This window comes from Cebus imitator, unplaced genomic scaffold (assembly GCF_001604975.1).
Source record: "Cebus imitator isolate Cc_AM_T3 unplaced genomic scaffold, Cebus_imitator-1.0 Scaffold206, whole genome shotgun sequence".
Lineage (NCBI taxonomy): Eukaryota > Metazoa > Chordata > Mammalia > Primates > Cebidae > Cebus > Cebus imitator.
Window position 1 is genome coordinate 398,897 of NW_016107521.1, and position 23,974 is coordinate 422,870.

The 23,974-nt window shown below is 42.1% G+C and overlaps 1 protein-coding gene across 2 annotated transcripts in view; it reads left to right on the forward strand.

Moving 5' to 3' along the window:
• Positions 1-205: 205 nt before the first annotated feature.
• The window catches only part of ACO1 (aconitase 1), a 68,426-nt gene continuing 44,657 nt past the window's right edge, over positions 206-23,974 (forward strand). The window contains exons 1-3 of one of the 2 annotated variants that reach the window (XM_017548312.2): positions 206-283; positions 21,922-22,040; positions 23,248-23,416. In XM_017548312.2, coding sequence (XP_017403801.1) covers positions 21,944-22,040; positions 23,248-23,416 — 266 coding nt within the window. In that variant the 5' untranslated portion in view covers positions 206-283; positions 21,922-21,943. Of the gene's footprint in view, positions 284-1,854; positions 1,919-21,921; positions 22,041-23,247; positions 23,417-23,974 lie in introns of those variants that run through there. The other variant, XM_037745620.1, reaches the window with a different exon arrangement.

A 23,974-nucleotide genomic window follows, 5' to 3' on the forward strand; every position in this document is an offset into this window, starting at 1 on the left:
TGAGGGAGCGGCCCTCCCACTGCCTGCGGAGGAGCCCCTTCGCCGCCCTAGTCTCCCGCCCGGGGCGAAGTCCTCCAGGCCCGCGGGGGCGCCCGCAGGCTCCGCCCCCTCCTCGGTGCGCGGCCCGCACGCCCCGCCCCTGCTCCGTCCATCGCGCGGCGGCCCCTGGGGCGAGAGTGGGAGGAGCGCGGAGGCGGCTGCTGGAACCGCGCGGCGTCCGGGAGCGGGACCCGCAGCTTGAGTCTGGAGCGCCGGTCGCGGGAGCCCCACTGTGCAGCCGGAGGTGAGTACCGCCGGGGCCGACTCACGTCCCCAGACGGAGCGCCGCCCACCCTGTGCTCCTCGGGAGTCGGTGCGGGCCTTTACCGCGGTGCCCGAGGCAGAGCGGCCCCGGGAACGCGGAGGCGAGCTTGGGGAGGATTGGGGACGCGTTTCTGGCGACTCACGTCTCCGCCATGTCCCCATTCTGTGTCAACCCGGGGAGAGGGATTGGAAGTGGCTTTTCTATACCCTCTTAGCCTTGGCTGTGCGTCCTGTCCTGGAAGTCCTTGCCTAGGGTGTACGGCTGGCCCTGGGAATCCTAACCCCGAGGGTGTGAGGCCCGCACTGAGGGTCCTCGCCCAGGCCCGGCTGGCTGGGTAGGGAAATCCTTGCTAAAGTTGTGCGGGCAGATCCGGGAATCAACTCCAAGGGGCAAACGGAAAATGGGGTGAAGGGTAAGAGACCCTTCGGTGGGAGGATTGAACACAGAGCCCACCCTGATTGATTCGGAGATCCAGAAAGGAGCTAGGGCTGCAGTTAGGACCAAGTCATTTTTTTCCACATTCAGCTAGCACATCATAATGGCATCTACCTTCTTGCAACACACATAACTCTCTTCCGCGGGGGACAACCTCTAGGGCAGAAGTCCCCAAACTTTTTTGGAACTCAGTACCCCTTTACGCTCTTAAAAATTAGTGTCTTAAGGAGCTTTTATGTGAGCTATATCTATCCATATTTGTACTCTATTTAATAATTAATTTAAAAAGAATAGTAAATAGCTATATCTTAACATTGCCTGTTTTTATGAAAAAGAACTATATTTTCCAAAACAGAAAATTATTGAGAAGAATGGCATTGCTTTACATTTTTGCACATCTCTTCGATGTCAAGCATAATTGAAGACAGCTGGATTCCGATAGCTGCTTCTGCAGTCTGTTGCATTATCACATATCATGTAGCCTCTTGAGATCTCCACTGTATACTCCTGAAAATGTGTGAGTGAAAAAAAGTAACATTTGATTACTATGAAAGTGGTTTTGACCTTGTGCATCCCTAGGCGTTCTCTGCACCACACTTTGAGGATGCTAGTGTAGGAAATGCTTTAGAGGCTTCATTCATTGGACCTGCTTCCTTTTCCTCTGAATGGGAACACACACCACCCCGTGCCATGGATAGTATTAACCTCTGGTATCTGGAACCAAATTTGATCTCACTTTGGAAACCAAGTACTAGGTCCCCACGTGAAGCTGTGATGAACCTTGATAGCCTCCTGAAAAGGCAGCAAGGCTTCACACCTGCCTTTGGTTGTTTCTGTGCCTGCAGAGCGGACCATCAGGATTACAACAGTGATGATGCAAACAGGACCTATGGACTCAGAGAAGTGTCAATGGGGAAACTGTGCCAAGTGTGTAGGGGTTCGTGTGAGAGTTACCAAGTAGTCAGGATGTTATTTCCAAAAGAACAGGGAGGCATGCTTTTGCCTTCCCTTTCACGTGTTCATTTCTGTTTGCAGTTGCGAGGCTATTAGCCTTAGGTTTATTGAAATAATGATTCCCAGTGTTGATGTTCTTTCACTTTTCACATTCAGAGGTGTGTCACTCTGAGTGATGATTCCTCAGCCCCTGTCAAAAAGCAGTTTCCACCATCCTGGAGTGTAGTAGGTGAGATCCTTCACAGGAACCTTTCCTTAGCTTCGTGCTTTGTCCGAACGAGTTCAAGACAGATGGTACGCATATATACATGGAAAGAAGAAATTTTCTAAGTCCATCCTCCCTTTTGTTCCTTCATCCATAGAGCCTCTTGTGCTCTGATGGATCAGTTTAAATGCTACAGCGGCTATTTGAGAAATGTTGCATGCACGTGAGCATGTTGTGTGTGTTGCACAGTGCACAGATGGGAGAAGGAAATGGGATCTAAACTCTGAGCACCTGCTGTGTTCTTTGTATTAAAAAATTCCACTTTGTTGGTGGGGTCTCATTCCTTCATTCTTTCAGTAGATTTTTATTGGCCACCTATTTCTTATGTGTCCATTTATGTGCTGGATGTCAGGAAAGTAGAGAGCACAACAGATGCAGTCCTAGTCTTTCTGGAAATTATGGTCTGATAGCTTAAATAACTGCCAGTTAATTGAGATCGTTCATTGACAGATGGTTTACATGAAAGCTGGTCCTGTGTGAAGAATACCCCCTACCTAAAGTGTGCTTCAAAGGCATGTGCTGAGGAAACCAGAGTCCTACAGTGTGAAAATGTTGGTAAAAACCAACACGTATCACCATGTGCCTGGCAAAGAACTTCCTTTGCCTTCTTTCCCCTACTCTTCCTTCTGCATAGGAAGTAATTCCCTGTGAGGCTGCCAGACTCACAGGGAAACTACCTCCAGTTGGTTCAAGCCAGTGGGTATGACACACCTTCTCTAGGTCTCAGTGTCTTTGACTTTGAAGTTAAGCTATTGATAGTAAGTATCCTAAGGAGCCAGTGGTTTCAGATCTGGTTTATAGTAGCAGTTGTGCTTATCTCTTCCTAACTCCGTGTTCAGTGGCAACACATTTTTTTAGATTGAAATAAGCCATGGTGGGAATAGTTAAGCCATGGAAATCAGCAAATGCTACATCACAGATTTTTTCCTCCTGGAGTTCAGGTGTTTAAACCTTTGCCAGCTGACACTGCTGTTGTCAGAGCCAAAGTGCTTTTGGTTTGTCTTTTTTTTTTTTTCTTTTTAAATTTTTTGCAGGTCTCGAATCTGTACCATCGACTCCTTTCTGATAGATAAGGTTACCGGAAGCCCTCACTGCAACCTCCGCCTCTGGGATTCAAGGAATTTTTCTTCCTCAGCCTCCCGAGTAGCTGGGACTAAAGGTGTACGCCACCATGCCCGGCTAATTTTTTTTTTTTGTCTTTTAGTAGAAAATGGACTCTTTAGCCTAGACAAAGATTCTAGATATATATGATTCAGGTCCTCTAAAATTTTTGATAAAGAAAAACATCTGTTTTCATCATATTCTAAAATACAGATCAGCAAACTTTTTGTGTAAAGGGATAGGTAGTGAAGTATTTTAGGCTTTTTGGGTTATGGTTATTCAGTTTCTATTGCAGCTACTTAGCTCTGCTGTTGAAGCATGAAAGTAGCAATAGACATTATACAAACAAATGAGCATGGCTGTGTTCCAGTAAAACTTGATTTACAGAAACAAGTGCTGACCATACTTGGCAGACCCCTGATCTAGACTATCTGGACAAGAACCATCCTTCAAAGAGATAGTTTTGTGGAAAAGGAGATTCTCCAGGACTTTATGCGTGAATACCAGGAACTCGAGTCTCCAAGATGGATATAGCTGGCAGTAGTAACTGCAAAGGATTTGGAATCAGTCATAGAAGAATCCATTGTAGGTTGTTTAAAAGAAGGCTAAGTGTGTTCAAGTTTTGAGGACAGAGTCACATACGGGCCTTATTCCTAATTCCCTCCCTGGAGCCATCTCAGATGTTATGCTGGGATGGATGGGCCTGCAGTCTAACCTATTGTGTAAATTTTGTGTGTTCTTATGCAAAAACTAGTAGCACCTCTAGGAGCTGTCTTGATTCCAGGGGCAGAGACAAAGGAAATGTTAAAAAAGGCTGGAAAGGCCAGGCATGGTGACACACACCTGTAATCCCAGCAGTTTGAGAAGCCAGATTGCTTGACCCCGGAGTTCAAGACCAACCTGGGCAACATGGCGAAATCTCATCTCTACCAAAAATACAGGAAAAAAAAAAAGAATAGCCAGATGTGGTGTCATGTATGTGTAATCCCAGCTACTTGGGAGGCAGAGGCAGGAAGATAACCTGGCAGGTCCAGTCTGCGGTCAGCCACAATAGCATCATGGCACTCCAGCCTGGGCAATAGAGTAAGACCCTGTCTCAAAAAAAAAAAAAATCCTCATTATATATGCATATTGTACATTGTAGAGTACACTGTGTGTGTATACCTGTATGTATGCATATTTGTACATCTCTGTGTACATAAGTTGTGTACATGTGTCATATACTCCATTCCATGTATTTAAAGAAGTGTCAGGAATGTGTAGAAGACAGACCAGTAACCAGTTATGGGCAGTAGAATGAGGTAGAAAGAAGGCAGGGAACTTTTATTACTTTTCGTGATACCAGATGTGTGTTTATTTTGTGAGGAAGGATATCCCGTAGCATATTCATATATTGCTTTTACAACTTAAAAACAAAAACCTAAAACCACAACAGCCTATACTTTTGAAAGGAAAATGGAGTTATTTCTGTGATAGGAAAGTTGCCACCATCCTTCTCCCCCAATAAAAATAATTACTTTATCATATCACAGCTCTGAACTTGTATATATATTGGTATATATTAACAAAATAATATTGAGAGAGAGCATCTCAAGTCAAAACATTTTATTTAACAGTATTAATGTTTGACTCTTGTCCAGGGTTAAGAAATACTAGGTCAAAGTGTTCCTTAGTGAGCTATTATCCAGCCTTTACACTGGTGTTATAAAATGCTCTTGTACAGTTTTTAAACTAAAAAGCATGTTACACAGCAGTATTTCCCTGTGAGTCTACATTTCTGAGAAGAGAAATCATGTGCATATATGTATGAATTTGCCCTTGCAAGTCCAAAGGCAGCGGATATGCCAGAACATTAAGTGCTTTTCTCTTGGTAGTGGAGCACAGTTGCTTTTTAGATTTTCTTCACTTTAGCTTATCGGGCTTTTCAAGCATGAATAAAGATTACATTTGACATTACCAAATGAACTCCTGCAGTGTGTTTACACCTGGTATGTTGAGGACAGTTCTTCCATCTTTCTTAGACTGTCTTACCACCAGCTTACCTGGTAGCAGACCCCAGCTACTCTCTCCCAGTGAGAAGTGTGAGGAGTGTGAGGCATGGGAAACCGAAAAACAGGCACAGTGGCCATGTAATCACATTGTTCTGTGTCTGCTTCTCCTGAAGAGTCTGTCTGACCTCGGCCCCGCCCTCTCTCTTCAGTTGACTAGCACTATCATCAGCTGACCATCTCCCTAGATCGACTGGCCTTCATTTTTTTTCCCCCTCTTTTTTTAATGGAAAATCTCAGACATACAAAGTGGAGAGGGGGGTATAAACCCTCAGCCTCAACTACTGTGAACAGTGATAATTGGCCAATTTTGTTTCCCCTATACTTTTTTTTTTTTTGAAACAGAGTCTCACTCTGTTGCCCAGGCTGGAGTACAGTGGTGTGGTCTCAGCTCAGCAACCTCCACCTCCCGGGTTTAAGTGATTCTCCTATCTCAGCCTCAGAGTGGCTGGGATCACAGGTGTGTACCACCACACCCGGCTAATTTTTGTATTTTTAGTAGAGACAGTTTCACCATGTTTGCCAGGCTGGTCTTGAACTCCTGACCTCAGGTGATCTGCCCACCTCTGCCTGCCAAAGTGTTGGGATTACAGGCAAGAGCCACCATGCCCAGCCCCTCCCCTATACTTTTCTTCAACATCACCTCTTTTTCCCTCTGGCAAGAGTTGGCATCTTCATTTACAACTGTAAGAATTAACAAGAATCTTAGGTCTTATTAGGTCTTACAGGAGTAAGCATGTATTGACTACTGTAGCAAAAATCTTAAACCCGTTCTGCCCTAATGTCAGCCAAACTGAACTGCTGAGCAGTCCCTGAACACTTGTGTGCTATCCTGTTTCTATACTTTTTTATTTGCTCTTTACTCTGCCTGTGCATCTAAATTTCTCTTCCACTTCCTAGTCCCCTGTAAAGCCTTTCTTGAATCCCCTTGTAGCTGTTTCTTTCCTTTGACTTTTCTTATGACCCTTATCCTGTTGTATCTGTGTGTGTATCTTAGTCGTCTTGTTAGATTGCAGTCTTCAAATACGAGAAGGAATGTTTGCCTATTTTCTTTCCTGTGGTATTAGCAATGCATAATGCAAAGAAGATACTCAAGAAATACATGCAGGCCGGGCGCGGTGGCTCACGCCTGTAATCCCAGCACTTTGGGAGGCCGAGGCGGGTGGATCACGAGGTCAAGAGATCGAGACCATCCTGGTCAACATGGTGAAACCCCGTCTCTACTAAAAATACAAAAATTCAGCTGGGCATGGTGGCGTGTGCCTGTAATCCCAGCTACTCAGGGGGCTGAGGCAGGGGAATTGCCTGAACCCAGGAGGCGGAGGTTGCGGTGAGCCGAGATCGCGCCATTGCACTCCAGCCTGGGTAACAAGAGCGAAACTCCGTCTCAAAAAAAAAAAAAAAAAAAAGAAAAGAAATACATGCTAAATAATTTGCATTGATCAAGTTCACTAAAGAAAAATTTTGAGCATAAAAGAAATCCATCACATTAAAAGAAAAATTTTCAAATATGACCCGGGACCAAGAAGATTTTCTTTTACCTGTTTGGATTTTAAAATATTTTAAAGAGTGGTGAAAAGAGTCTTAAATTTGAGCCAGTATAAAAAGGTGGCTTTCTAAAAAGAAAATTTTTGATGATCTTTTGTCATTTTTTCACAAATACATCTGGAGCCTTTGGGTCCTCTCTAATTGTAGAATGAATGCATCCCCCAGCCCCCTGCCAGGAGAAAGACCTGAAAAAGTAAAACTGAAAATTAGTGGATCACTTGTATTAGATAAGAATGATTCTTGACTGTATTTTAAATACTTGTTTTAAAATGTATATTTGAATCTTCAGTAAAAGAAACAGGCTACATTTAGAGCTTACCAAAGGTAAGTCAATAGCAATCTCATGAATTGTGGCAGCTCATGGGGATATGGTTCCCAGTATATGCAGTGGTTCCTTGTGTTACCTCATTTAATTATCCCAGCAGCCCTTGTCGTCTGGGCAGAGCAGTGCAGACAGACATTGTTAAAATCTGCAAAGAAGTAAAACTGAGGTTTAAGAATATAGAGGAAAATCTTGTCCTCAGCAGCAAGTGACAGAGACTGACCTTAAGAATCGACTGGAAACCAAGAGTCTTTGGGATTAGATGTTGCAAACATGTGAAGACCCAAAAGCATCTTCCTAAGCATGTCTTTGGGAGATAGAACAGGTTCTTGTGCCTCTTAATGCCATAGACCTATTGAAATGATATCACACTCTCTAAGCCAGTTGTTCCTCAGATTCCTCATGTCCTGCTTTAATCTTTGGTGTCAAAAATTAATCCACCTTAGATAAATTAGGCTGTTTGCAAATGAATGCTTGTGTGGCTCTCTCATTCTCTTGTCTTGACCTAAGAAGAACCCTGGGCAAGCCCATCTTTGGATAGTGTCACTTGCCTGGGCCATTGCTCGAGAAACAGTCGATGGAGCACTTAATTATTCAACATCCTCATCATCCTTTATATAACTGCTATTGTGGAATTATAAAGCAAGGTGCAAGTTGTGGCATAGTTCATGAAGAAGAGGTGTCAGTCTGAGAAAGTATCCTCTGACATAATCACCAAGTTTGAATTTTTGGTTGAGAACAAATAAGATAAATACGCCATTGCCAAGAATTTGCTATATACAAGAGCTATGCAGGGCAGATGTTTGAAGGGTATAATTTTGTGTTAATGGCAGAATCAAAACTAGCCTCAGGATTGGTTTTAAGGATATTTCATAAACCCTTATTTTCTTAGATAAGAAATCAGTTTCCTTCTAAGTGCTGATAATGCCTATATTATTTACATCAGCCTGTTCTTTAAAAGTTACCTGTCATACAAATTTTGCCAGAATCAAGGATGTTTTAGGAAACATGACGTTTACCATCTCGTCACCATATATGTACCTTAGAGCTTGGAGATTATTTTGAAATGAGATTTAATTTTTTAAAAATCCATTTTTTTTTTTTTTGGATCTTAATATGTTAAATGACTGTAAAATGATACCACTTGTGTTGCCTGTTGGGAGGAGCATGGTGCAAGGGAGTTGGTTCTGACATCAGGAGCCTGAGTTTGACTCACAGTTTGGTCACCTACCAGCCATGAGACCATGGCAAGGTACTTAACTCCTCTGATCCTGTCTTCGCCGATGTAAAATGGGATGGTGATGCCTTTGTCACAGAGTTTCCAAGGGACTGCATTAGAGAAAGAAGGCAAGGTCCCTGGCACCTCACAGGCACCCTCTGAGTGTCTCCAGGCTGTTGTGCTTCTGGAGTGACCTGGCACTCATGGGATAATGCCCGCACATTGCTGCTGTTCTTCCCAGCACAACCTGCTAAGCTCCAGGCCCATATATGCCCCTGCCCACTGGACATCTTTATCCCAGATCCACTGTGTCTAAAACCAACATCCCAGTTTTCGTCTTGTTCACTGGCTCTGCCAGTTTGCCCAAATGAGAAACATAGAAGCTATTCAGGAGCACTCTCTCTTCCTCCCTTACCCCAGTCCATCCTGCTTTTATAACTGTCCCTGGATTTGTTCCCTCCTTCACCTCCTCATTGCCTTGTCTTGATGACTGTAATAGCATCGTAACCTGCCTCCCTGACTCCAGTCTGGCATCCTTTCCCTGAGTCAGTCTATACCCCTACCAGAATGATCTCTGAAAATCAAATCTGGGCTTGAAGATTGCAGCTCAGAATCCTTTAATGATGCCTTCTTACCTTTGGTAAAAATTTAAACTTTGCAGCAACCTAGACCTTGCTCTATCCCTTGTTTCTTAGCTTTCCCCAACGTGTACCCTGTACTTTATCCATGTGGAACAACTTTATGATTCCCACAGTGTCACACTTTTGAGCCTTTAATGTATTGTTTGATCTGCCAGCTTATTCTTTCAGTGAGTGACTCCCTACCTCTGTACAATTCTGGAAGGCCTGTGCATGGTGTCGCCTGTCCATAGGGGCCTTTCTCTCCCCCTCCAATGCGCTGATGCTGGATTACATACTTTCCCTTGATGGTTCTTTGTCTGCCTTCATCCACCACACCTGTTGCATGGGCTGCATGATATTCTGATTTCTCCTGCACGGTCTCCATTCTCAATCTGAGCATCTGAAAGAGGATGGAGACTTCATCCCTTCATCCCAGGTCTATAAATGTCATGTTATGAATGAATCTACACCAGTCCCTTCCCATAGACAACGTAGAAAGACCCAGGTCCCTGAAGAGTCGAGGTCTAATGATGCTTTAATATTTGTCACACCTTCAACCCAATGAAGTAGAGCAGTCATGCCATTATGGGAGTCACTGGGATGGAACCAGCTGCTTCAGAGCTGGGCTCTGGAGGCTGATGGACTTGGGTTTGCATTCCAGTTCCCCCTCTAAGCACGCCTGCATCTGGCTTCAGATTTGTTGCCCCTGACCTCCTTCTATCCTGCTGTGGAGAAGGAACTGCTGGTCAGAAACAGGAGCATCAGGTCCTCCTGACAGTTGCTTTTCTTAGGGAAAATCAGTAAATGTATGGGTTTACATATGGAACATCCGAGAATTTTGTTTGCATGAGTCATCCTTGAGTTCAGTCAGCCCTGATGAGACCAGGTTGGTGAGGTGGGTGGGGATAGTTGGCCTCAGACACTTGGTGAATTCACAGAGGTAAAGTTGGCCCTATAAGACGACCTCTGGCAGCCAGACACCCAATCTCTTGTAGTGACAGCCTTTCTTTCTAATTCCTAAAGTTCGAGTTAGAAAAGTTCATTGCCACAATCTGCAAAATGAGTTCTGGAGCCTGAGGAAATCATGCAGCTTTCTTAAAGATTGAATGTCAACTGATCCTGCTTTGTAATACTTTTTCTGAAAGTGCAGCTGTCTCCACCCACTACTCCTTGTCTTAAAAGTTAGATGCAGGCCGGGTGCGGTGGCTCATGCCTGTAATACCAGCACTTTAGGAGGCCAAGGTGGGCAAATCACTTGAGGTCAGAAGTTCAAGGCCAGTCTGGCCAACATGTTGAAATCCCGTCTCTACTAAAAATATAAAAATTAGCCAAGCATAGTGGTGGCCACCTATAATCCCAGCTACTCAGGAGGCTGAGGCAGGAGAATCATTTGAACCTGGGAGAGGTGGAGGTTGCAGTGAGCTGAGATTGCACCATTGCACTCTAGCCTGAGTGACAAAGCAAGACCACGTCTCAAAAAAAAAAAAAAAAAAAAAAAAAACCCAAAAAACAAAAAACTTAGTTGCAGTAGGACTTATTTGGGGGTCACTGCAGGTTTCATGTACCACACCCCACTGGTGACCATGGGGAGGTGAAGAGTAGGGGGCCCACATTCTGAGAAAGGGCTGAGGAAGACCTCAAGGAGGAGAGGATGAGGTCGGGGCAGAGGGCCAGGTCAGATGCCGGCTTCTGAGGATAATGCCCCTGCTTCTTCCTTTACTTTCTTGCCAAATGTTTCATGACCCCTTGGTGACTTTCTTTCAGCCTGTCTCTGGAATTTATAAATGCTGAAGTTCACCAAGACTTTTTACAAAACTCTACTTATATTGGCCCACAGTGACAATAAAAAGTAAAAGTGAATATTTCTGAGTTGGTGCTGTTACACCTAATTTAAAACCAGCTAGAGGATGTGTTAAGTCTTTCTCTTTGGGAGTTGCATGTGTTACTCTGCCCTGTCTTAGCCAGTGAGCCCAGAACTGGGGGAGCCCTTAAGAGGCAGGGCTGCCTGGTCAGGCATTGTTGTAGCATGGCCCTGGTCCCCCAAATCTTGTTATTTTTGGCAGTGGCTGTACACATCTGCCGAGTGAGTCATGATCATTTTTGTGATACATCCTGAGAATTTCCAGTGTTACTTAATAGCGAAATTCAGGGAAACAGGGTTATATTTCAGGAAGTAACCACTTTTTAAGTGCAGTGCAATATTTTCATATATGAGTTAATTTCTTCTCAAACTTTAACCAATTTTGATGTTGGAAATCTATAATTTAAACCAGATGTACAGCTAGGCCTTTGTAGTTTGTCTTTATCAAAGTCCTTACTTGTGGCCACTTTATCAACTGTCTATGAAAGTCCTCATAGTAGGGACTTTGATAAACTACAAACACCTAGCTATATACCTGGCTTAAAGTATAGATTTCCAACATCCGAATTGGCTAAAGAGCCTCATGTGGTGTGGCCCCTGCTACCTCTTGCCTTTTCTGTCTTCCCCTTTCTTGCCCTCACTCACCCTGGCCTCCTCAGCCTTCCTTAGACCCACCAGGCATGCCCTCACCTCAGGGCTGTTGCACGTGAGCTTACCCGTCCCCTGACTGCACAGTGGTTAAACATCAGTGAGGCCTCCTTGATCACTGACACCTCTACAGCCCCTGCACTTCCTACTGCTCTTGCCCTGCTTTATCCATAGAATGGGTCACCATCTGACATTGTTTGTATATTTATTTATTTATGCTGTCTCCTTCCATTAAAACAGAAGTGCTATGAGGGCAGGGACTCTGTCTCTGTTTCCTGATGTATCTGTAGGACCTAAAACAGTTCCTGGCACATACTAGACAGTTCACATGAATGTGAATGAATGAATTATAGAATTTTTTCACTTAGGACTTTTTAGGTCATTAACCAACCTTATTTATAGGTTGGGAAACTGAGGCACAGAAAAGTTATATGGCTAATTCAAAATAAAACCATTTAAAGACCATTTAAGCTACTTAAGCTTTTTGTTTTTTTTTTAATCTTGACATATATGTAGAACATTTCTGGTCAGTTATCCAGGATGGAACAAGACTGAGTGAAAATAGACCAACAACATAAAAACTAAACAAGAAGAGACAAACTGCTCTGAGATGACAAAGGTTTCTGATACAGAGGCAGAGTTTTGTTCCTCTCTGTTGCATATGGTGCATCTTAGACATACTTAGTGCTCAAGAAAAATGTGTAGACAGATGTGGTTATATTGTTAAATCCATTGTTTCTACACCACTCTTTCCCCCACAGTCTCTCTCTAAAAAATAGATAATTGCTCATATGACATCTCCTTCAAAGTTTTTCTAGTTTCAAGTATCACAGTTAAGAGGTTTTTGTTTTGCATAAATCACTTTTATGAACAGCTAAAAGTGTTCATAAAAGTGACCTGGTTTCTTGGAAAATTCAGAGGTATTTAGTCCAGTTTCTCAGATGCATCAACATCAAATAAAACAAGGGATTAATATTTCTAGCTCTCCTCTTATGATAGACCTAAGTTGACAAGCCTTGGTGATATTGCTGGCCTAGATGCTTCTGACCTCAATGTTGTTTATGTTCACATGGATATCCTTGGAATTTTACTTTTGATAAAAAAAAGTGTTTATAAGTAGCATGATGTTTAGATATACAAAAGTTAGTTTAGAAGTGGGGCCAATTACTTTCTCTTTAAACAGAAATGAAATGTAGCTAACCTTTGTAATGAACTTAAGTGAACCTTAGAGATGCAGTGATAGTACTTAGACTTTAGAGTTGGAAGCCATGGCAATTCAAGACAGGTATATTTCAGAATGTGTGAGAAGAGAGGAAAACAGATGGGTGCTTTTCTGTCTTTTGCATAGATTTTCAAAATCCACTCTCAGTGTTTTTAGATAGCCTAAAAAAAGGATCGGGGGATGTGCTGTCAGTACTTTAGACCGTACAGAGATGATTCTCAATTGATCATCTGAAAGCTCTTTCTAACTTTACAAGCTCCCCTGGAAACTGATATGTACCCTCAAAACAAAACAAAAGAAAAAGCAAATTCTCATCCTCTCCACCCTACTAATGACAGTTCTGCTTCCTGGGTTTACTCCTCTCCTGTGCTCCTCCTACTGCTGTGTGGAAATCCTGTGACTGCTTATGGGGCCCATTAATATCTATGCCTCTGTCTATATCATAAGGTAACCTAATAAAATTAAGCTTTGATAACAGAAGTAGCAAAATCATAGATTTATATATTCCAAAGATGGAATGGAGACCCTAAAAGGAGAATCTTATTTTTTCTGATCCTTGGCAGCAAATGTTGCAAACATCTCGACAAATCTGGCCATGATAGATAAACATCATCACACGGCACTCCTCTTGAATGCTACTGTTGAATCACTGCCTGTCAGCTGGGTGGGTGTATGATTTGACACGGTTTTCTAACAAGAGTAATGGTTTAACATCCATCCATATGCTATGTGCAGTCTCCCTCACAAAACCTGTTCACAAGGATTGCTGCCAGGGTTTGGAATTTCTTTTTGAGACAGTCTTGCTCTGTTACCCAGACTGGAGTGCAGTGGCACAATTACAGCTCACTGCAGCCTCAATCTTGCAGGCTCCAGCGAGCCTTTCACCTCAGCCTCCCGAGTATCTGAGACTACAGGTGTGTGACACCATGACTGGCTAATTTTTTCTTTCTTTTTTTTTTTTTTGTGGAGACAAGGGATTGTTATGTTGTCCAGGCTGATCTCAAACTCCTGGGCTCAAGCAATCCACCCACGTTGGCCTCCCAAATTGCTAGGATGAGCATGAGCCACTGCATGAGCCACTGCATCGACCCAGATTGATATTTTTAAATGCTGAAAGGAAATACCTGCCTATATAAAATACAAAAACCTAATATTTAAATTTTAATCTAGAGTTAAACATAAGCAAAACGTACTGGCTCAAATAGGATTCTGTCCATGATTTAAGCTAATCATCCCCTTTCCTTGCTGTAACTAACTAGGCTCACAGTACACCCAAGCGTAGGGTCAAATTGTCCACAGATTTGTCTGTGGGGCTGTCTGTCATTCACGTAAAGGGACATATTGTCTACCATATCTCAAGACCAGGTAGAGGCCAAGGGCCATTTCAGTCTCTCCAGAGTTACAGAGCTGAGACATCCACATTAATAGCTCAGTTAAGTACCCTGGGAGATGAGAACATTTGGTCACCAGAGGTTATCTTAGTGTCACTCAGTTTGACCTGTCTGGCAGACAGACAGTTTATAAAAGAAGAAATTTAGATGTCTAACAGACAGATGGAAAATTATTCAGTTTAACTAGCTATTAAAGAAGTATCAAGATTGGCTTTTTAATGTCTCCACTTGGCAAAAGGTAAATATGAATTATATTGCCTGGTTTGAGTACCTCTACTCACTGCCTCAGAGAAGGGTTGTAAAATTGGTATAGCCTTTTCAAGACATCCTGGTGATGTGCAAATCCATTCACCCAGCATACTTCTAGGAACTGAAAGCTGGAAATGTATTTAAAAGAAGTGATTTAAGGACCTACTAATGATGTGAGTATACAAGGCATCATTGAATGCTAGTACTTGGAAACAACCTATGTATTTTAATAATAGGGAAATTGTTATATATCTGAAGGATAGATTTTTATGGTATAGTTGAAAGTGCTGTAAAATATCACATGATTGCCCTATTAAGATATTTGAGGTTTATTGTTGTGAAAAAAAGCAACTTGCAAAACAGTGTGAGGTCTAATACATTTTTTAAAATTCACATGCGTTTAAAAGTCATGATAAATGAAACTCTAAATCATGATATTACAAAGGACTTTTATTTTGTTCTTTTTGCTCACCTGCATTTTCTGTTGTTTCTACAGTGAGCATCTATTTCTTTTCTTTTCTTTTTTTTTTTTTTTGAGATGGAGTCACCCAGGCTGGAGTGCGATGGCGCAATCTCATCTCTGCAACTTCTGCCTCCTGGGTTTGAGCAATTCTCCTGCCTCAGCCTGCTGAGTAGCTGAGACTACAGGCGCGCACCACCATGCCCAGCTAATTTTTATACTTTTAGTAGAGATGGGATTTTACCACTTGGTCAGGTTTCGAACTCCTGACCTGAGGTGATCCGCCCATCTCGACCTCCCAAAATGCTGGGATTACAGGCATGAGCCACCATGCCTGGCCACATCTATTTCTTAGTGTAATATTTTTAAAGTTATTACCACCCAAGAAGATGTGGTTCAGTAACAAATTTGGTATCCTGCTGCGATTGAAAAGGTAGCTGGGGATGGGATTGGAAGGGAGGGTCCCTCTTGGATTGGCCTGTTTTACCTGAATGAGATGTGACACTGTTCATCTAAAGCTAAATTTGAGCCATTCAGGGATTCTCTTCACAACTTTCTCTCTGTTGGTGGATATCAAAGGACATATTGAGGGGAGCAGAGTGGGTTTTATCAGGAGTTATCGTCACAAATTTAAATATATCTTCACCAGTCGTTATTAAATAAAGACCTGCATTTGTAGTTCCAGGAACTTTATGAACCATTCTATCTTCCTTTCAAAGGACATTGCTGAAGATGTCAAATTTTCATTTTATAGAGATGCTAATATAGGTATTTATGTACAAAGTTTAAATGACCGCTCCAGTGTTTTAAAAAGTAAGTAGTAGTCCAGGCACGGTGGCTGATGCCTGTAATCCCAGCACTTTAGGAGGCTGAGGTGGAGGATCACGAGGTCAAGAGTTCAAGACCAGCCTAACCAACATGGTAAAACCCCGTCTCTACTAAAAATACAAAAAATTAGCTGGGCATGGTGGCATGTACCTGTAATAACGGCTACTCAGGAAGCTGAGGCAGTAGAATTGCTTGAACCCAGAAGGTGGAGGTTGCACTGAGCTGAGATCGTGCTGTTGCACTCCAGCCTGGGTGACAGAGCAAGACTCTGTCTCAGAAAAAATAAAAATAAAATAAAAAGTAAGTAGTAAATGAATGCATGCTTATCAAAAATAGAATTTAAATAATACAAGGATATAAAACATAGAAAGCTAAAGTCTCCCTTTTATACAATGTGTTATTCTATTTGTAATCCATGTTAGCTATATGTCTGTCTTTTTGTGCATTTGCATATGCAATCGTGCGCGTGTGTGTGTGTGTGTGTGTGAATGAACATACACTAATGGTCTTCAATTTTTTTTTTAACTTAAATGAGATCCTAGTATATACATATATATGTATATACATATATATACACATATACATATATATTTATATGTATATATATGTTATTTTGCAACTTTAAAATTCTCTCATCATTTAATGTGAGTCTTTGCTAACATTTTGCATCTTGAATCTGAGCAAGGGATTGTATAGTCAACATTATATCAGTAAAATTGATTTGCCCTTACTGTGTCTTTTGGAAAAAGCTTGCACCCAGAGCAGATCATCAAAAACTTAAACTAGTTTTTGAATTCTGAAACACGTGGAAGATTCAGTAAGTGATTATAGAACTAACATCAGAGAAGCACCAAAAGACTGTGATATACCTAGAAGTACTTGTGTCAACTCTACCTATGAAAGATTTTAAGTTTGTTTTTTGGTTTTTTTGGTTTTTTTCCTGAGGGAAATTTGCATTTCATTGGAGGGGAAATTGGCTGTATTTTTTTTCCTGATTACCACTAATAAGTCCTGTGACCATAGGCAATAATTGTTTTTCAAGGCCTCTCTGTCTTCCTCGGGAATGCTACATGATTGCTAAGGCTCTTTACCAAAAGCTCAATATTCTCTGATTCTATCTCATTACCTCCTTAGCACCTAAGGTCAGGGTGTCCCTAGGGAATGGTGACATGTTGGTGCCATGCCTTAGTGCCATGCCATGTTTGCACGAAAGGCGCCACTCCAAGGCACCTGCAAGTGTCCTCAATTGAGCCAAAGGTCAGTTGGTAGCCAGACTATGGTTGGGCAAGAGCCCCAGCTCTGCACTACTCCCACCCTTTTACTGGGAGCATGGTTCATTTGTTAAATGTCTTACCCTAGTTCTGCCTGCCTTTGCCTAATAGTTGTTATTTTTTAGTGACTTACTTAAAAAATCTGGTGGTCAGACCCTCGACACCCAACTCTTCCATGCACGGAGTGTACCTGTGCTAATCATGACCCTGTACAAGTCACCCAGCTGTTATTTCAGGATGGGTTAGCTTTGAAAGACACTGTTTCTCTACCAAATAATTATGTTGGCTTTCAGAATGTGAACTACATGTAGTGAAGGATTTCAGATACAGTGTCTCTTTTTTTATTCTTTTTGTGTAAGAACTGTTCATCTGTCTTACTTGATTCAGTGGCCAAGGACAAGTGTTAGCCTTCCTCAGCTTTCCGACAGGCGACCCGGAGGGACAAGTTCTGAATAACTGTTCCCACCGTGCACTTTAACAGATACCATTTCCTATTGGTTCCTTTCCTTTTTTCTTTTTTATTCTCCTCCTTTTTCTTCTTGCCACTATGCAGTATCATCTCATTCTATAGAACAAAGAAAGCAGCAACCCCAAATAGTGTAATATGTGCTAACTTCCGTCTTCCAAAAAAAAAAAAAAAAACTCTATCTATATTTAGATACTCCACCACCTCCAAAAAAATCCACATTTGCTCTCTTTGTTTGTTCATTCCTATCTTTTATTGTTGAATGAAGATCAGAGAAAACAAAAGAACCAAGACCAAAGCAGCAGGAGGAGAGGGTGGGAGATAAGAAAGGAACTGAAACCATGGGACCTGTGCTTTATGTGGATATGGGACATGGGGAGGACTTCCTGACCGATGATGGGGTTTCTAGATGAAACCCCAGATCTTGAGGGTATTTTTGGAGCCTGAACGACCAGTGATAAGGATTAGGGATGGCTTGAGTGTCTGTCTAGGGAAAGACAGACTTAGGAGGCATCATGCCTATATTTTTCTCTGGATCTGGACCCATTACCTAGCCAGAGATCTTTCTTCTTACACTTTTTGAAACATGGTTGTTTTTGGCTTTCTCTTGGAGTTACTAAACCAGGAGATTTGAGACAAGAGTGATAGTGTGGGTATCCTTGAACCTTGAAATAGATCAAAATTCCAGAGCCCTCCAGGCTTGTATGGAGGGCGCGTTTTCCAGACAAAAGTAGTCTTTAGTTGCCCAAATGTAGCCGCTGTTACTTTCTACTGACCTGTGTCTCAGCACAAAGTGGCAGAGGACAGGTGACAGTACCTAGCTCAGACCTGGTTGCTGGGGGCCCCCTGGAAAGAAGTAAAGGCAACCCCAGCATTCAAAGCTGAGTCTTGTAAGATTTCCCATGACTCTCCCAGCTTTAGGGGCTGGTGGGTGACTTCCAACAACGGCATCGTCAGAGCAGGTATGGCTGCACCTAGAGAGGTGGTGTAGGGTGGCAGAAAGAGCCAGGGTTCGAAACCTAGCTCTGCCTCTTGCTAGATATATGCCATTAGGCAAGGTTTTTCATCCTTCTGAGCTGCAGTATCCTCATCTGTAAAATGAGAATAATTTTATGATTTCATTTATGAAGATGTTGCCAGGTAGAGAAGATGGTGCAAAGCACTTGGCATGTGCTGGTATAACTAACTGTTTCTTCCCTTCTGCAGAGAGAATTTACTTTCTTAATATAGTGAAACTAAACAGTTATCTAGCTTCCAAGAAAAAAGGGAAGCGATGGTAGTGCACTTTAAAACAAGCCATTTCCTCCAAGAGCCACCATATTGGTCACTATATCCATCCTAAAATACCAGCTGACTTTGTAGGATAGTGGGAGTAGCAGGAATCATGTGAGGCTTCTTGAGTTATGCCCCAGACATTTGTAGCTACGGGGAAGTAAATTGACACATTTGGTCCCCACTGCATAATGGCAGATATGGGTACAAATTAACAGCTGGCTTAATCCAAAATTTTTGGCAGACTTGGGGCATCTGTCCAAGTCCTTTAGGACTTGACACCAAGATAGGGATGATTCAGACACTTAAGTCTATTTAAAGAGGTGAATGACCCATCTTGCTCTGTCCCATGAGAGTTTCCCACCACTTTTCCTGCCTGCAGAGACTCAGACATCCCACAGCCTCTGTGGAGATGCTCTTCTGTTTTTCCAGGCAGGCAAAACAGTTTATTGTTGCAGTTGCTACTGTTTGGGGGTGGAAAAGGTAAGTCTGGGGAGTATAGCATGGGTGACAAATCAGAGTAGCACTGTTGCCTTTTTAAATATGTATCTTCAGAATTTCAGCCAGTGGAATTAGTTTCATTTTCTGAGCCCACAGATTTGTACACTTCTGTGGACAAGCTTGCAGGTTTCTTATGAAATAGTATTTATAGGGTTTCCACCCCTCCTGATTGGCTGCTTGTTGAGTGGGAATTAAATCTCTTGCATTTGTGTGGCACTTTACCTTGTATGCACTCTCACCTCAAAAACTAAAGCCATCATCTTCCCTCCCAAGGCAGTCCTAACAACCTTCAATCCTCCATACCTGGAGTTAAGCCTTATTTCTTTTCCCCATAGATTTTCCCCCATCCACCCAGCAGCCATTTTCTCTAAATTTTGCCTCTTCAGCTTTTAATCCATCCACCCCCTTTTTCCATTTCAGTTTCTGCCATGCACTTGCCCACCTGGTTACTTGACACCTCTGGTTGAATAGGACCCACAGGTGTGTTTGGTTTTGCCATCATGCCACAGACCCACACAGTTCAGAAAAAATTAATTGCCAACTTTTATAAACCAAGACTTCATATAAAAATCTAGATTACCAGTCTCACTTGGAAAATTAGATGATCTCTCAATACTGGGCAGGCATTCCTTCATGCCCTCTCTACTGGAGCCACGTGGCATCTGCACAGATCACCCGGGCCCCTTAGACCCTGTGCTGCCTGACTTGCACAGCTCTCTTCCTGAGCCCTGGAGGCATTTTGATTGTGACTCCCGTTTTAGAACATGTCCTCCCTTTTTCCATATCTTCTGTGTTGCCTCTCTGCTTCCTGAATTAAGTGTGAAGTGCCTCACCTGGTGGTATTCCACAGTGCTCAGCAATGATTCTCAAACTAAACGTGTGTTGGCATCACCTGGAAGCTTGAAGAAATTCAATGGATGGGAAGGGGATACTCAGAAATCTGTATTTTTAACAAGAAAGATCCCTGGATAATTTAACGAAGATGGCCTAGGGTTACATACTTTTATAAACACAGTTATGGTATGTTCCCGCAGCCTTGGCTGCCCATTCTTTAGTTTCAGTTCCAGAATTCCCAGAGAAGGAAGTTGATTGGGCCAGATTGGGTCAGACACGTTTTGTCTCTCCCACCAAATGGCAGCTGCTGCATACAGCATGTGAGACTAGGCAAGAGAAGCAGTTCCCAGGAAAGAGGCACTGGGCAAACAATGCAGCTGTCTCCTCTTCCGTGTCTTGTGCCCGTTAGCAGTACCTGTGACATGTCCTGTCACCTGCACTAGCAGTCCAGGAAGACACAGGCTGCTTCTCAATCAACTGCTTCTCCCCCAAACTACCTAGTACCTACCAGACTCTGGAGAGAGGAGATGTGCAAATGTCTATTTCTTTTAAATTTTTAACTATTTTTTTTAAAGTTAAGTGTGTAAATAGTTAAATATGCAAACAATACTAAAAGAAATATAGTAAAAACTAAGTCTTCCTCTCAGTCCTGATTTCTAGGGCCCTGGCCTCTTAAAAAAGTCCAGTCCCTTTTGTGTCCTGTGAGGATAGGGGCCTGTCTATAGAGACAAAGCACACTTCTAACATTTTATCCCCACAAACAGTCCTTTCCTTTATACTTGGTGTTTTTTTTCATTTTACAGTAATATATTATCCTATATTAGTCATTTCATAAATATGTTGAATATTTAAATAATATTTATTTATGAAAACCCTGGGATTAAACAGAGAAATGTTAGTTATTCTAATATATCCTAAAATTAAGAATATTAAGGAATCGATTGATAAAGGAATTTTTTGCCCTAGAGGTAGTACCAGAAAGCAAGCCTTCTGACTCCCTCCCCAGTGTGTCTTGCTCTAAGATGTATAGTTAAATGGTTTGAAATTACCATTTTTCCATGTGGTGAAAAGAATGGCATCTTCCCTTGCTTATAAAAAGATACATAAGAGGCACTGTCCAGAGCTGGGGCAAAGGGTCTCCCTCTAAACACATCTGGGGATTTAGGGCCTTTATGCCATCAGGGTGTACTTTAAACCGGCAGTCCCCAACTTTGCGGCACCAGGGATCGGTTTCATAGAAGACAATTTTTCTATGGATTGGGAATAGGGGATGGTTTCAGGATAAAACTTCTGTTCCTCCTCATCTCAGATTGTCGGGCATTAGTTAGATTCACAAGCGCAGTTCACAATTGGGTTTGTGCTCCTGTGAGAATCTAATGCCACTGCTGATCTGATGGGAGGTGAGCTTAGGCCTTAATGCTGGCTCACCTACCCACGCTCACCTCCTGCTGTGTGGCCTGGCTCCTACCAGGCTACGGACTGATAGGGGTCTGCCGCCTGGGTCTTGGGCGCCCCTGCTTTAAACATTCCCTGATGTCAATACACTGTTGCCACCATCTGCAAAAATGAATCGGGAAGACTTCTAACTATGGCATTCAAGTATATTCAAAATGCTGCAGAGATTGTTACAACAGGAAGTTCATAGGACAGTACCGGAAAACAACGGTTCTTAACTCCCCATTTCCAAAGTTCAAGTTTTATACAATTGCATAATGTCACCTGCTATGGGACCTCTTGCCAAGCAGGACATGAGACCAGCTTAGAGGTCTGTTCATATATTCAAGATTTACCATGAGGTGTATCCTTCATTTTACTTTTTCCTGCCAGTGAAAGAATGTTGGAAAGTTGTAGAAATAAGACAAAAGAAGTTTAGGGTTTTATGCTCTCAAGAGGTGAAGGCTGGTTTTCACTGTAACTTTACACAAGCCCATTTACTTGCTAAGAATATCATTCTTGTATTAATTTACCTCCTGACCATCCTCCTACTTCAAAAAGATAAGTGATTTCTTTAAGTGAATATGTACTGAAATCGTTGAAAAGGGTAAATGCTTGTCAGAATGAGGTCCAGCTTCAAAAGAAGAATTTAAATATTCTCTTTTCAGGGACACGTGGCCATCAGTAATCATGAGCAACCCATTTGCATACCTTGCTGAGCCATTGGATCCTGTAGAACCAGGAAAGAAATTCTTCAATTTGAATAAATTGGAGGGTTCAAAATATGGTAGGTACATGGCTCTGATAGCAATTGGAATCTCATTTGCACAGTGATTAAGCTATGTAATTAATTATCCTTTAGGAGAGTTTGAAGAGGCGGTAGCAGAGAATGGGTGAATGTTCTTGGGTTAAGTGCACAAGCACACACATGCCTTTCCTATAGTAGTCATTTTTAAGTAGGTAATGATTACATACATTTAACATTTATATAACACTTTATAGAGTATACATTTATATCATATTTAATCTGAATAACAACCCTATGGGGTCATGTTTATAAAGTATAAGAGGTCCTGAATTGGCTAAGGCCCAAGAGTCAATGACACATGCTCACATCACAAGTGTGTGGGTGGTAGACAAGAAGGACAAGAACACAAGTCTTTTTTATTCCAAATTCCATCCTTTTTCAACCTTTGCACTATCTTTTCCAGATAACATCTTCAGATAGTATTGCTTAGTAATTTTTATATATCAAAATGAAAATTTTATAAATAATTTTTCTTGTGAATTAATAGTGTTTTATTTTAGGACCTCCAGTTACCACTGGCCATGCTGCATAGTGTTTAGGGTTTTGTTTCTTTTGAAAGATGCATGTACATATACTTTGGTCTTAATTACAATAATTGTAGAGGAGTTATTTTCTCATTTCTTGAGCATTAGTTTTCATAAGAACTATTACTCCATGTGTTTGTATATACGTTTATAAATATATGTTATTAACACTTAACATAGGCTGGGTATGGTGGCTTATGCCTGTAATCCCTGAACTCTGGGAGGCCAAAGCAGGTGATCCCTTGAGTCCAGGAGTTCAAGACTAGCCTGGGCAACATAGCAAAACCCTGTCTCTACAAGAAATATAAAAAAATTAGCTGGGCGTGGTGGTGCTCACCTATAGTCCCAGGTACTTAGGAGGCTGAGGTGGGAGGATCACTTGAGCCAGGATGGTCTCAATTGATTCTTGACCTCATGGTCTGCCCACCACAGCCTCTCAAAGTGTTGGAATTACAGGCGTGAGCCACAGCACCCAACCCTGAATATCTGTTAAACCAATTAAATATCCGTGTATTTTAAACTGTTGGTCACTTTACCCTCTTTCCTTGTGGGAGAATAGTCTGATGCCTGCTATCACCTTTTAGAGATTGTCCTTAAAGAGTGCACTTAAGATGTCTCATGGGTTTTGTTTTATTTTGTCATGCGTTCTCCTTAATTCCTAGGGCGCTTACCATTTTCCATCAGAGTTCTCTTGGAAGCAGCCATTCGGAACTGTGATGAGTTTTTGGTGAAGAAACATGATATTGAAAATATTCTTCATTGGAATGTCATGCAGCATAAGAACATAGAAGTGCCATTTAAGCCTGCTCGTGTCATCCTGCAGGACTTTACGTGAGCCTAATGTCACTTTGCTCTTCTCTTCTCTGCCTCCCTTGTTAGCCTTTCAAGAGTTTTCTTTTAAACAAACAAACTAAAATACTCTATAATTACTATATAATTTATTACCCATATGCCCATATCCAGACACTTTTGAAAGCTAAGGGGGCTATTGCCCCCAGCAGCAAGAGGAAACCAGGATTGTCTCAGGCAAACTGAGACACCCACGTTTTCTAATGGGAAGGGTCATTATCCTTACTCCTAAAGATCCTAATCGTGAGTTTCCTAGGAAAGGTCAAAGAAATAGTGTGGAATCGAGTGATCTTGGTATCTTTTCTCTCCCACATTTTATTGCCCAGGAAACTGGGTATCAGACACTTGTACTTGAAACATTGATGTGCTGTCTGCCAAGGGGATGTGTTGTAGCTCACATCACAAGTCTTGACCATTACTGTTAAGCCTCGGTTCTCATCCTGCTATTTTTAGAAATCCTTGCTCCCCATTGCAGCATCTTTGTTGAGATACTACATTGCCATTTTTAAGTGATGTTATTTTGTTCCTTCTAGAGACCCA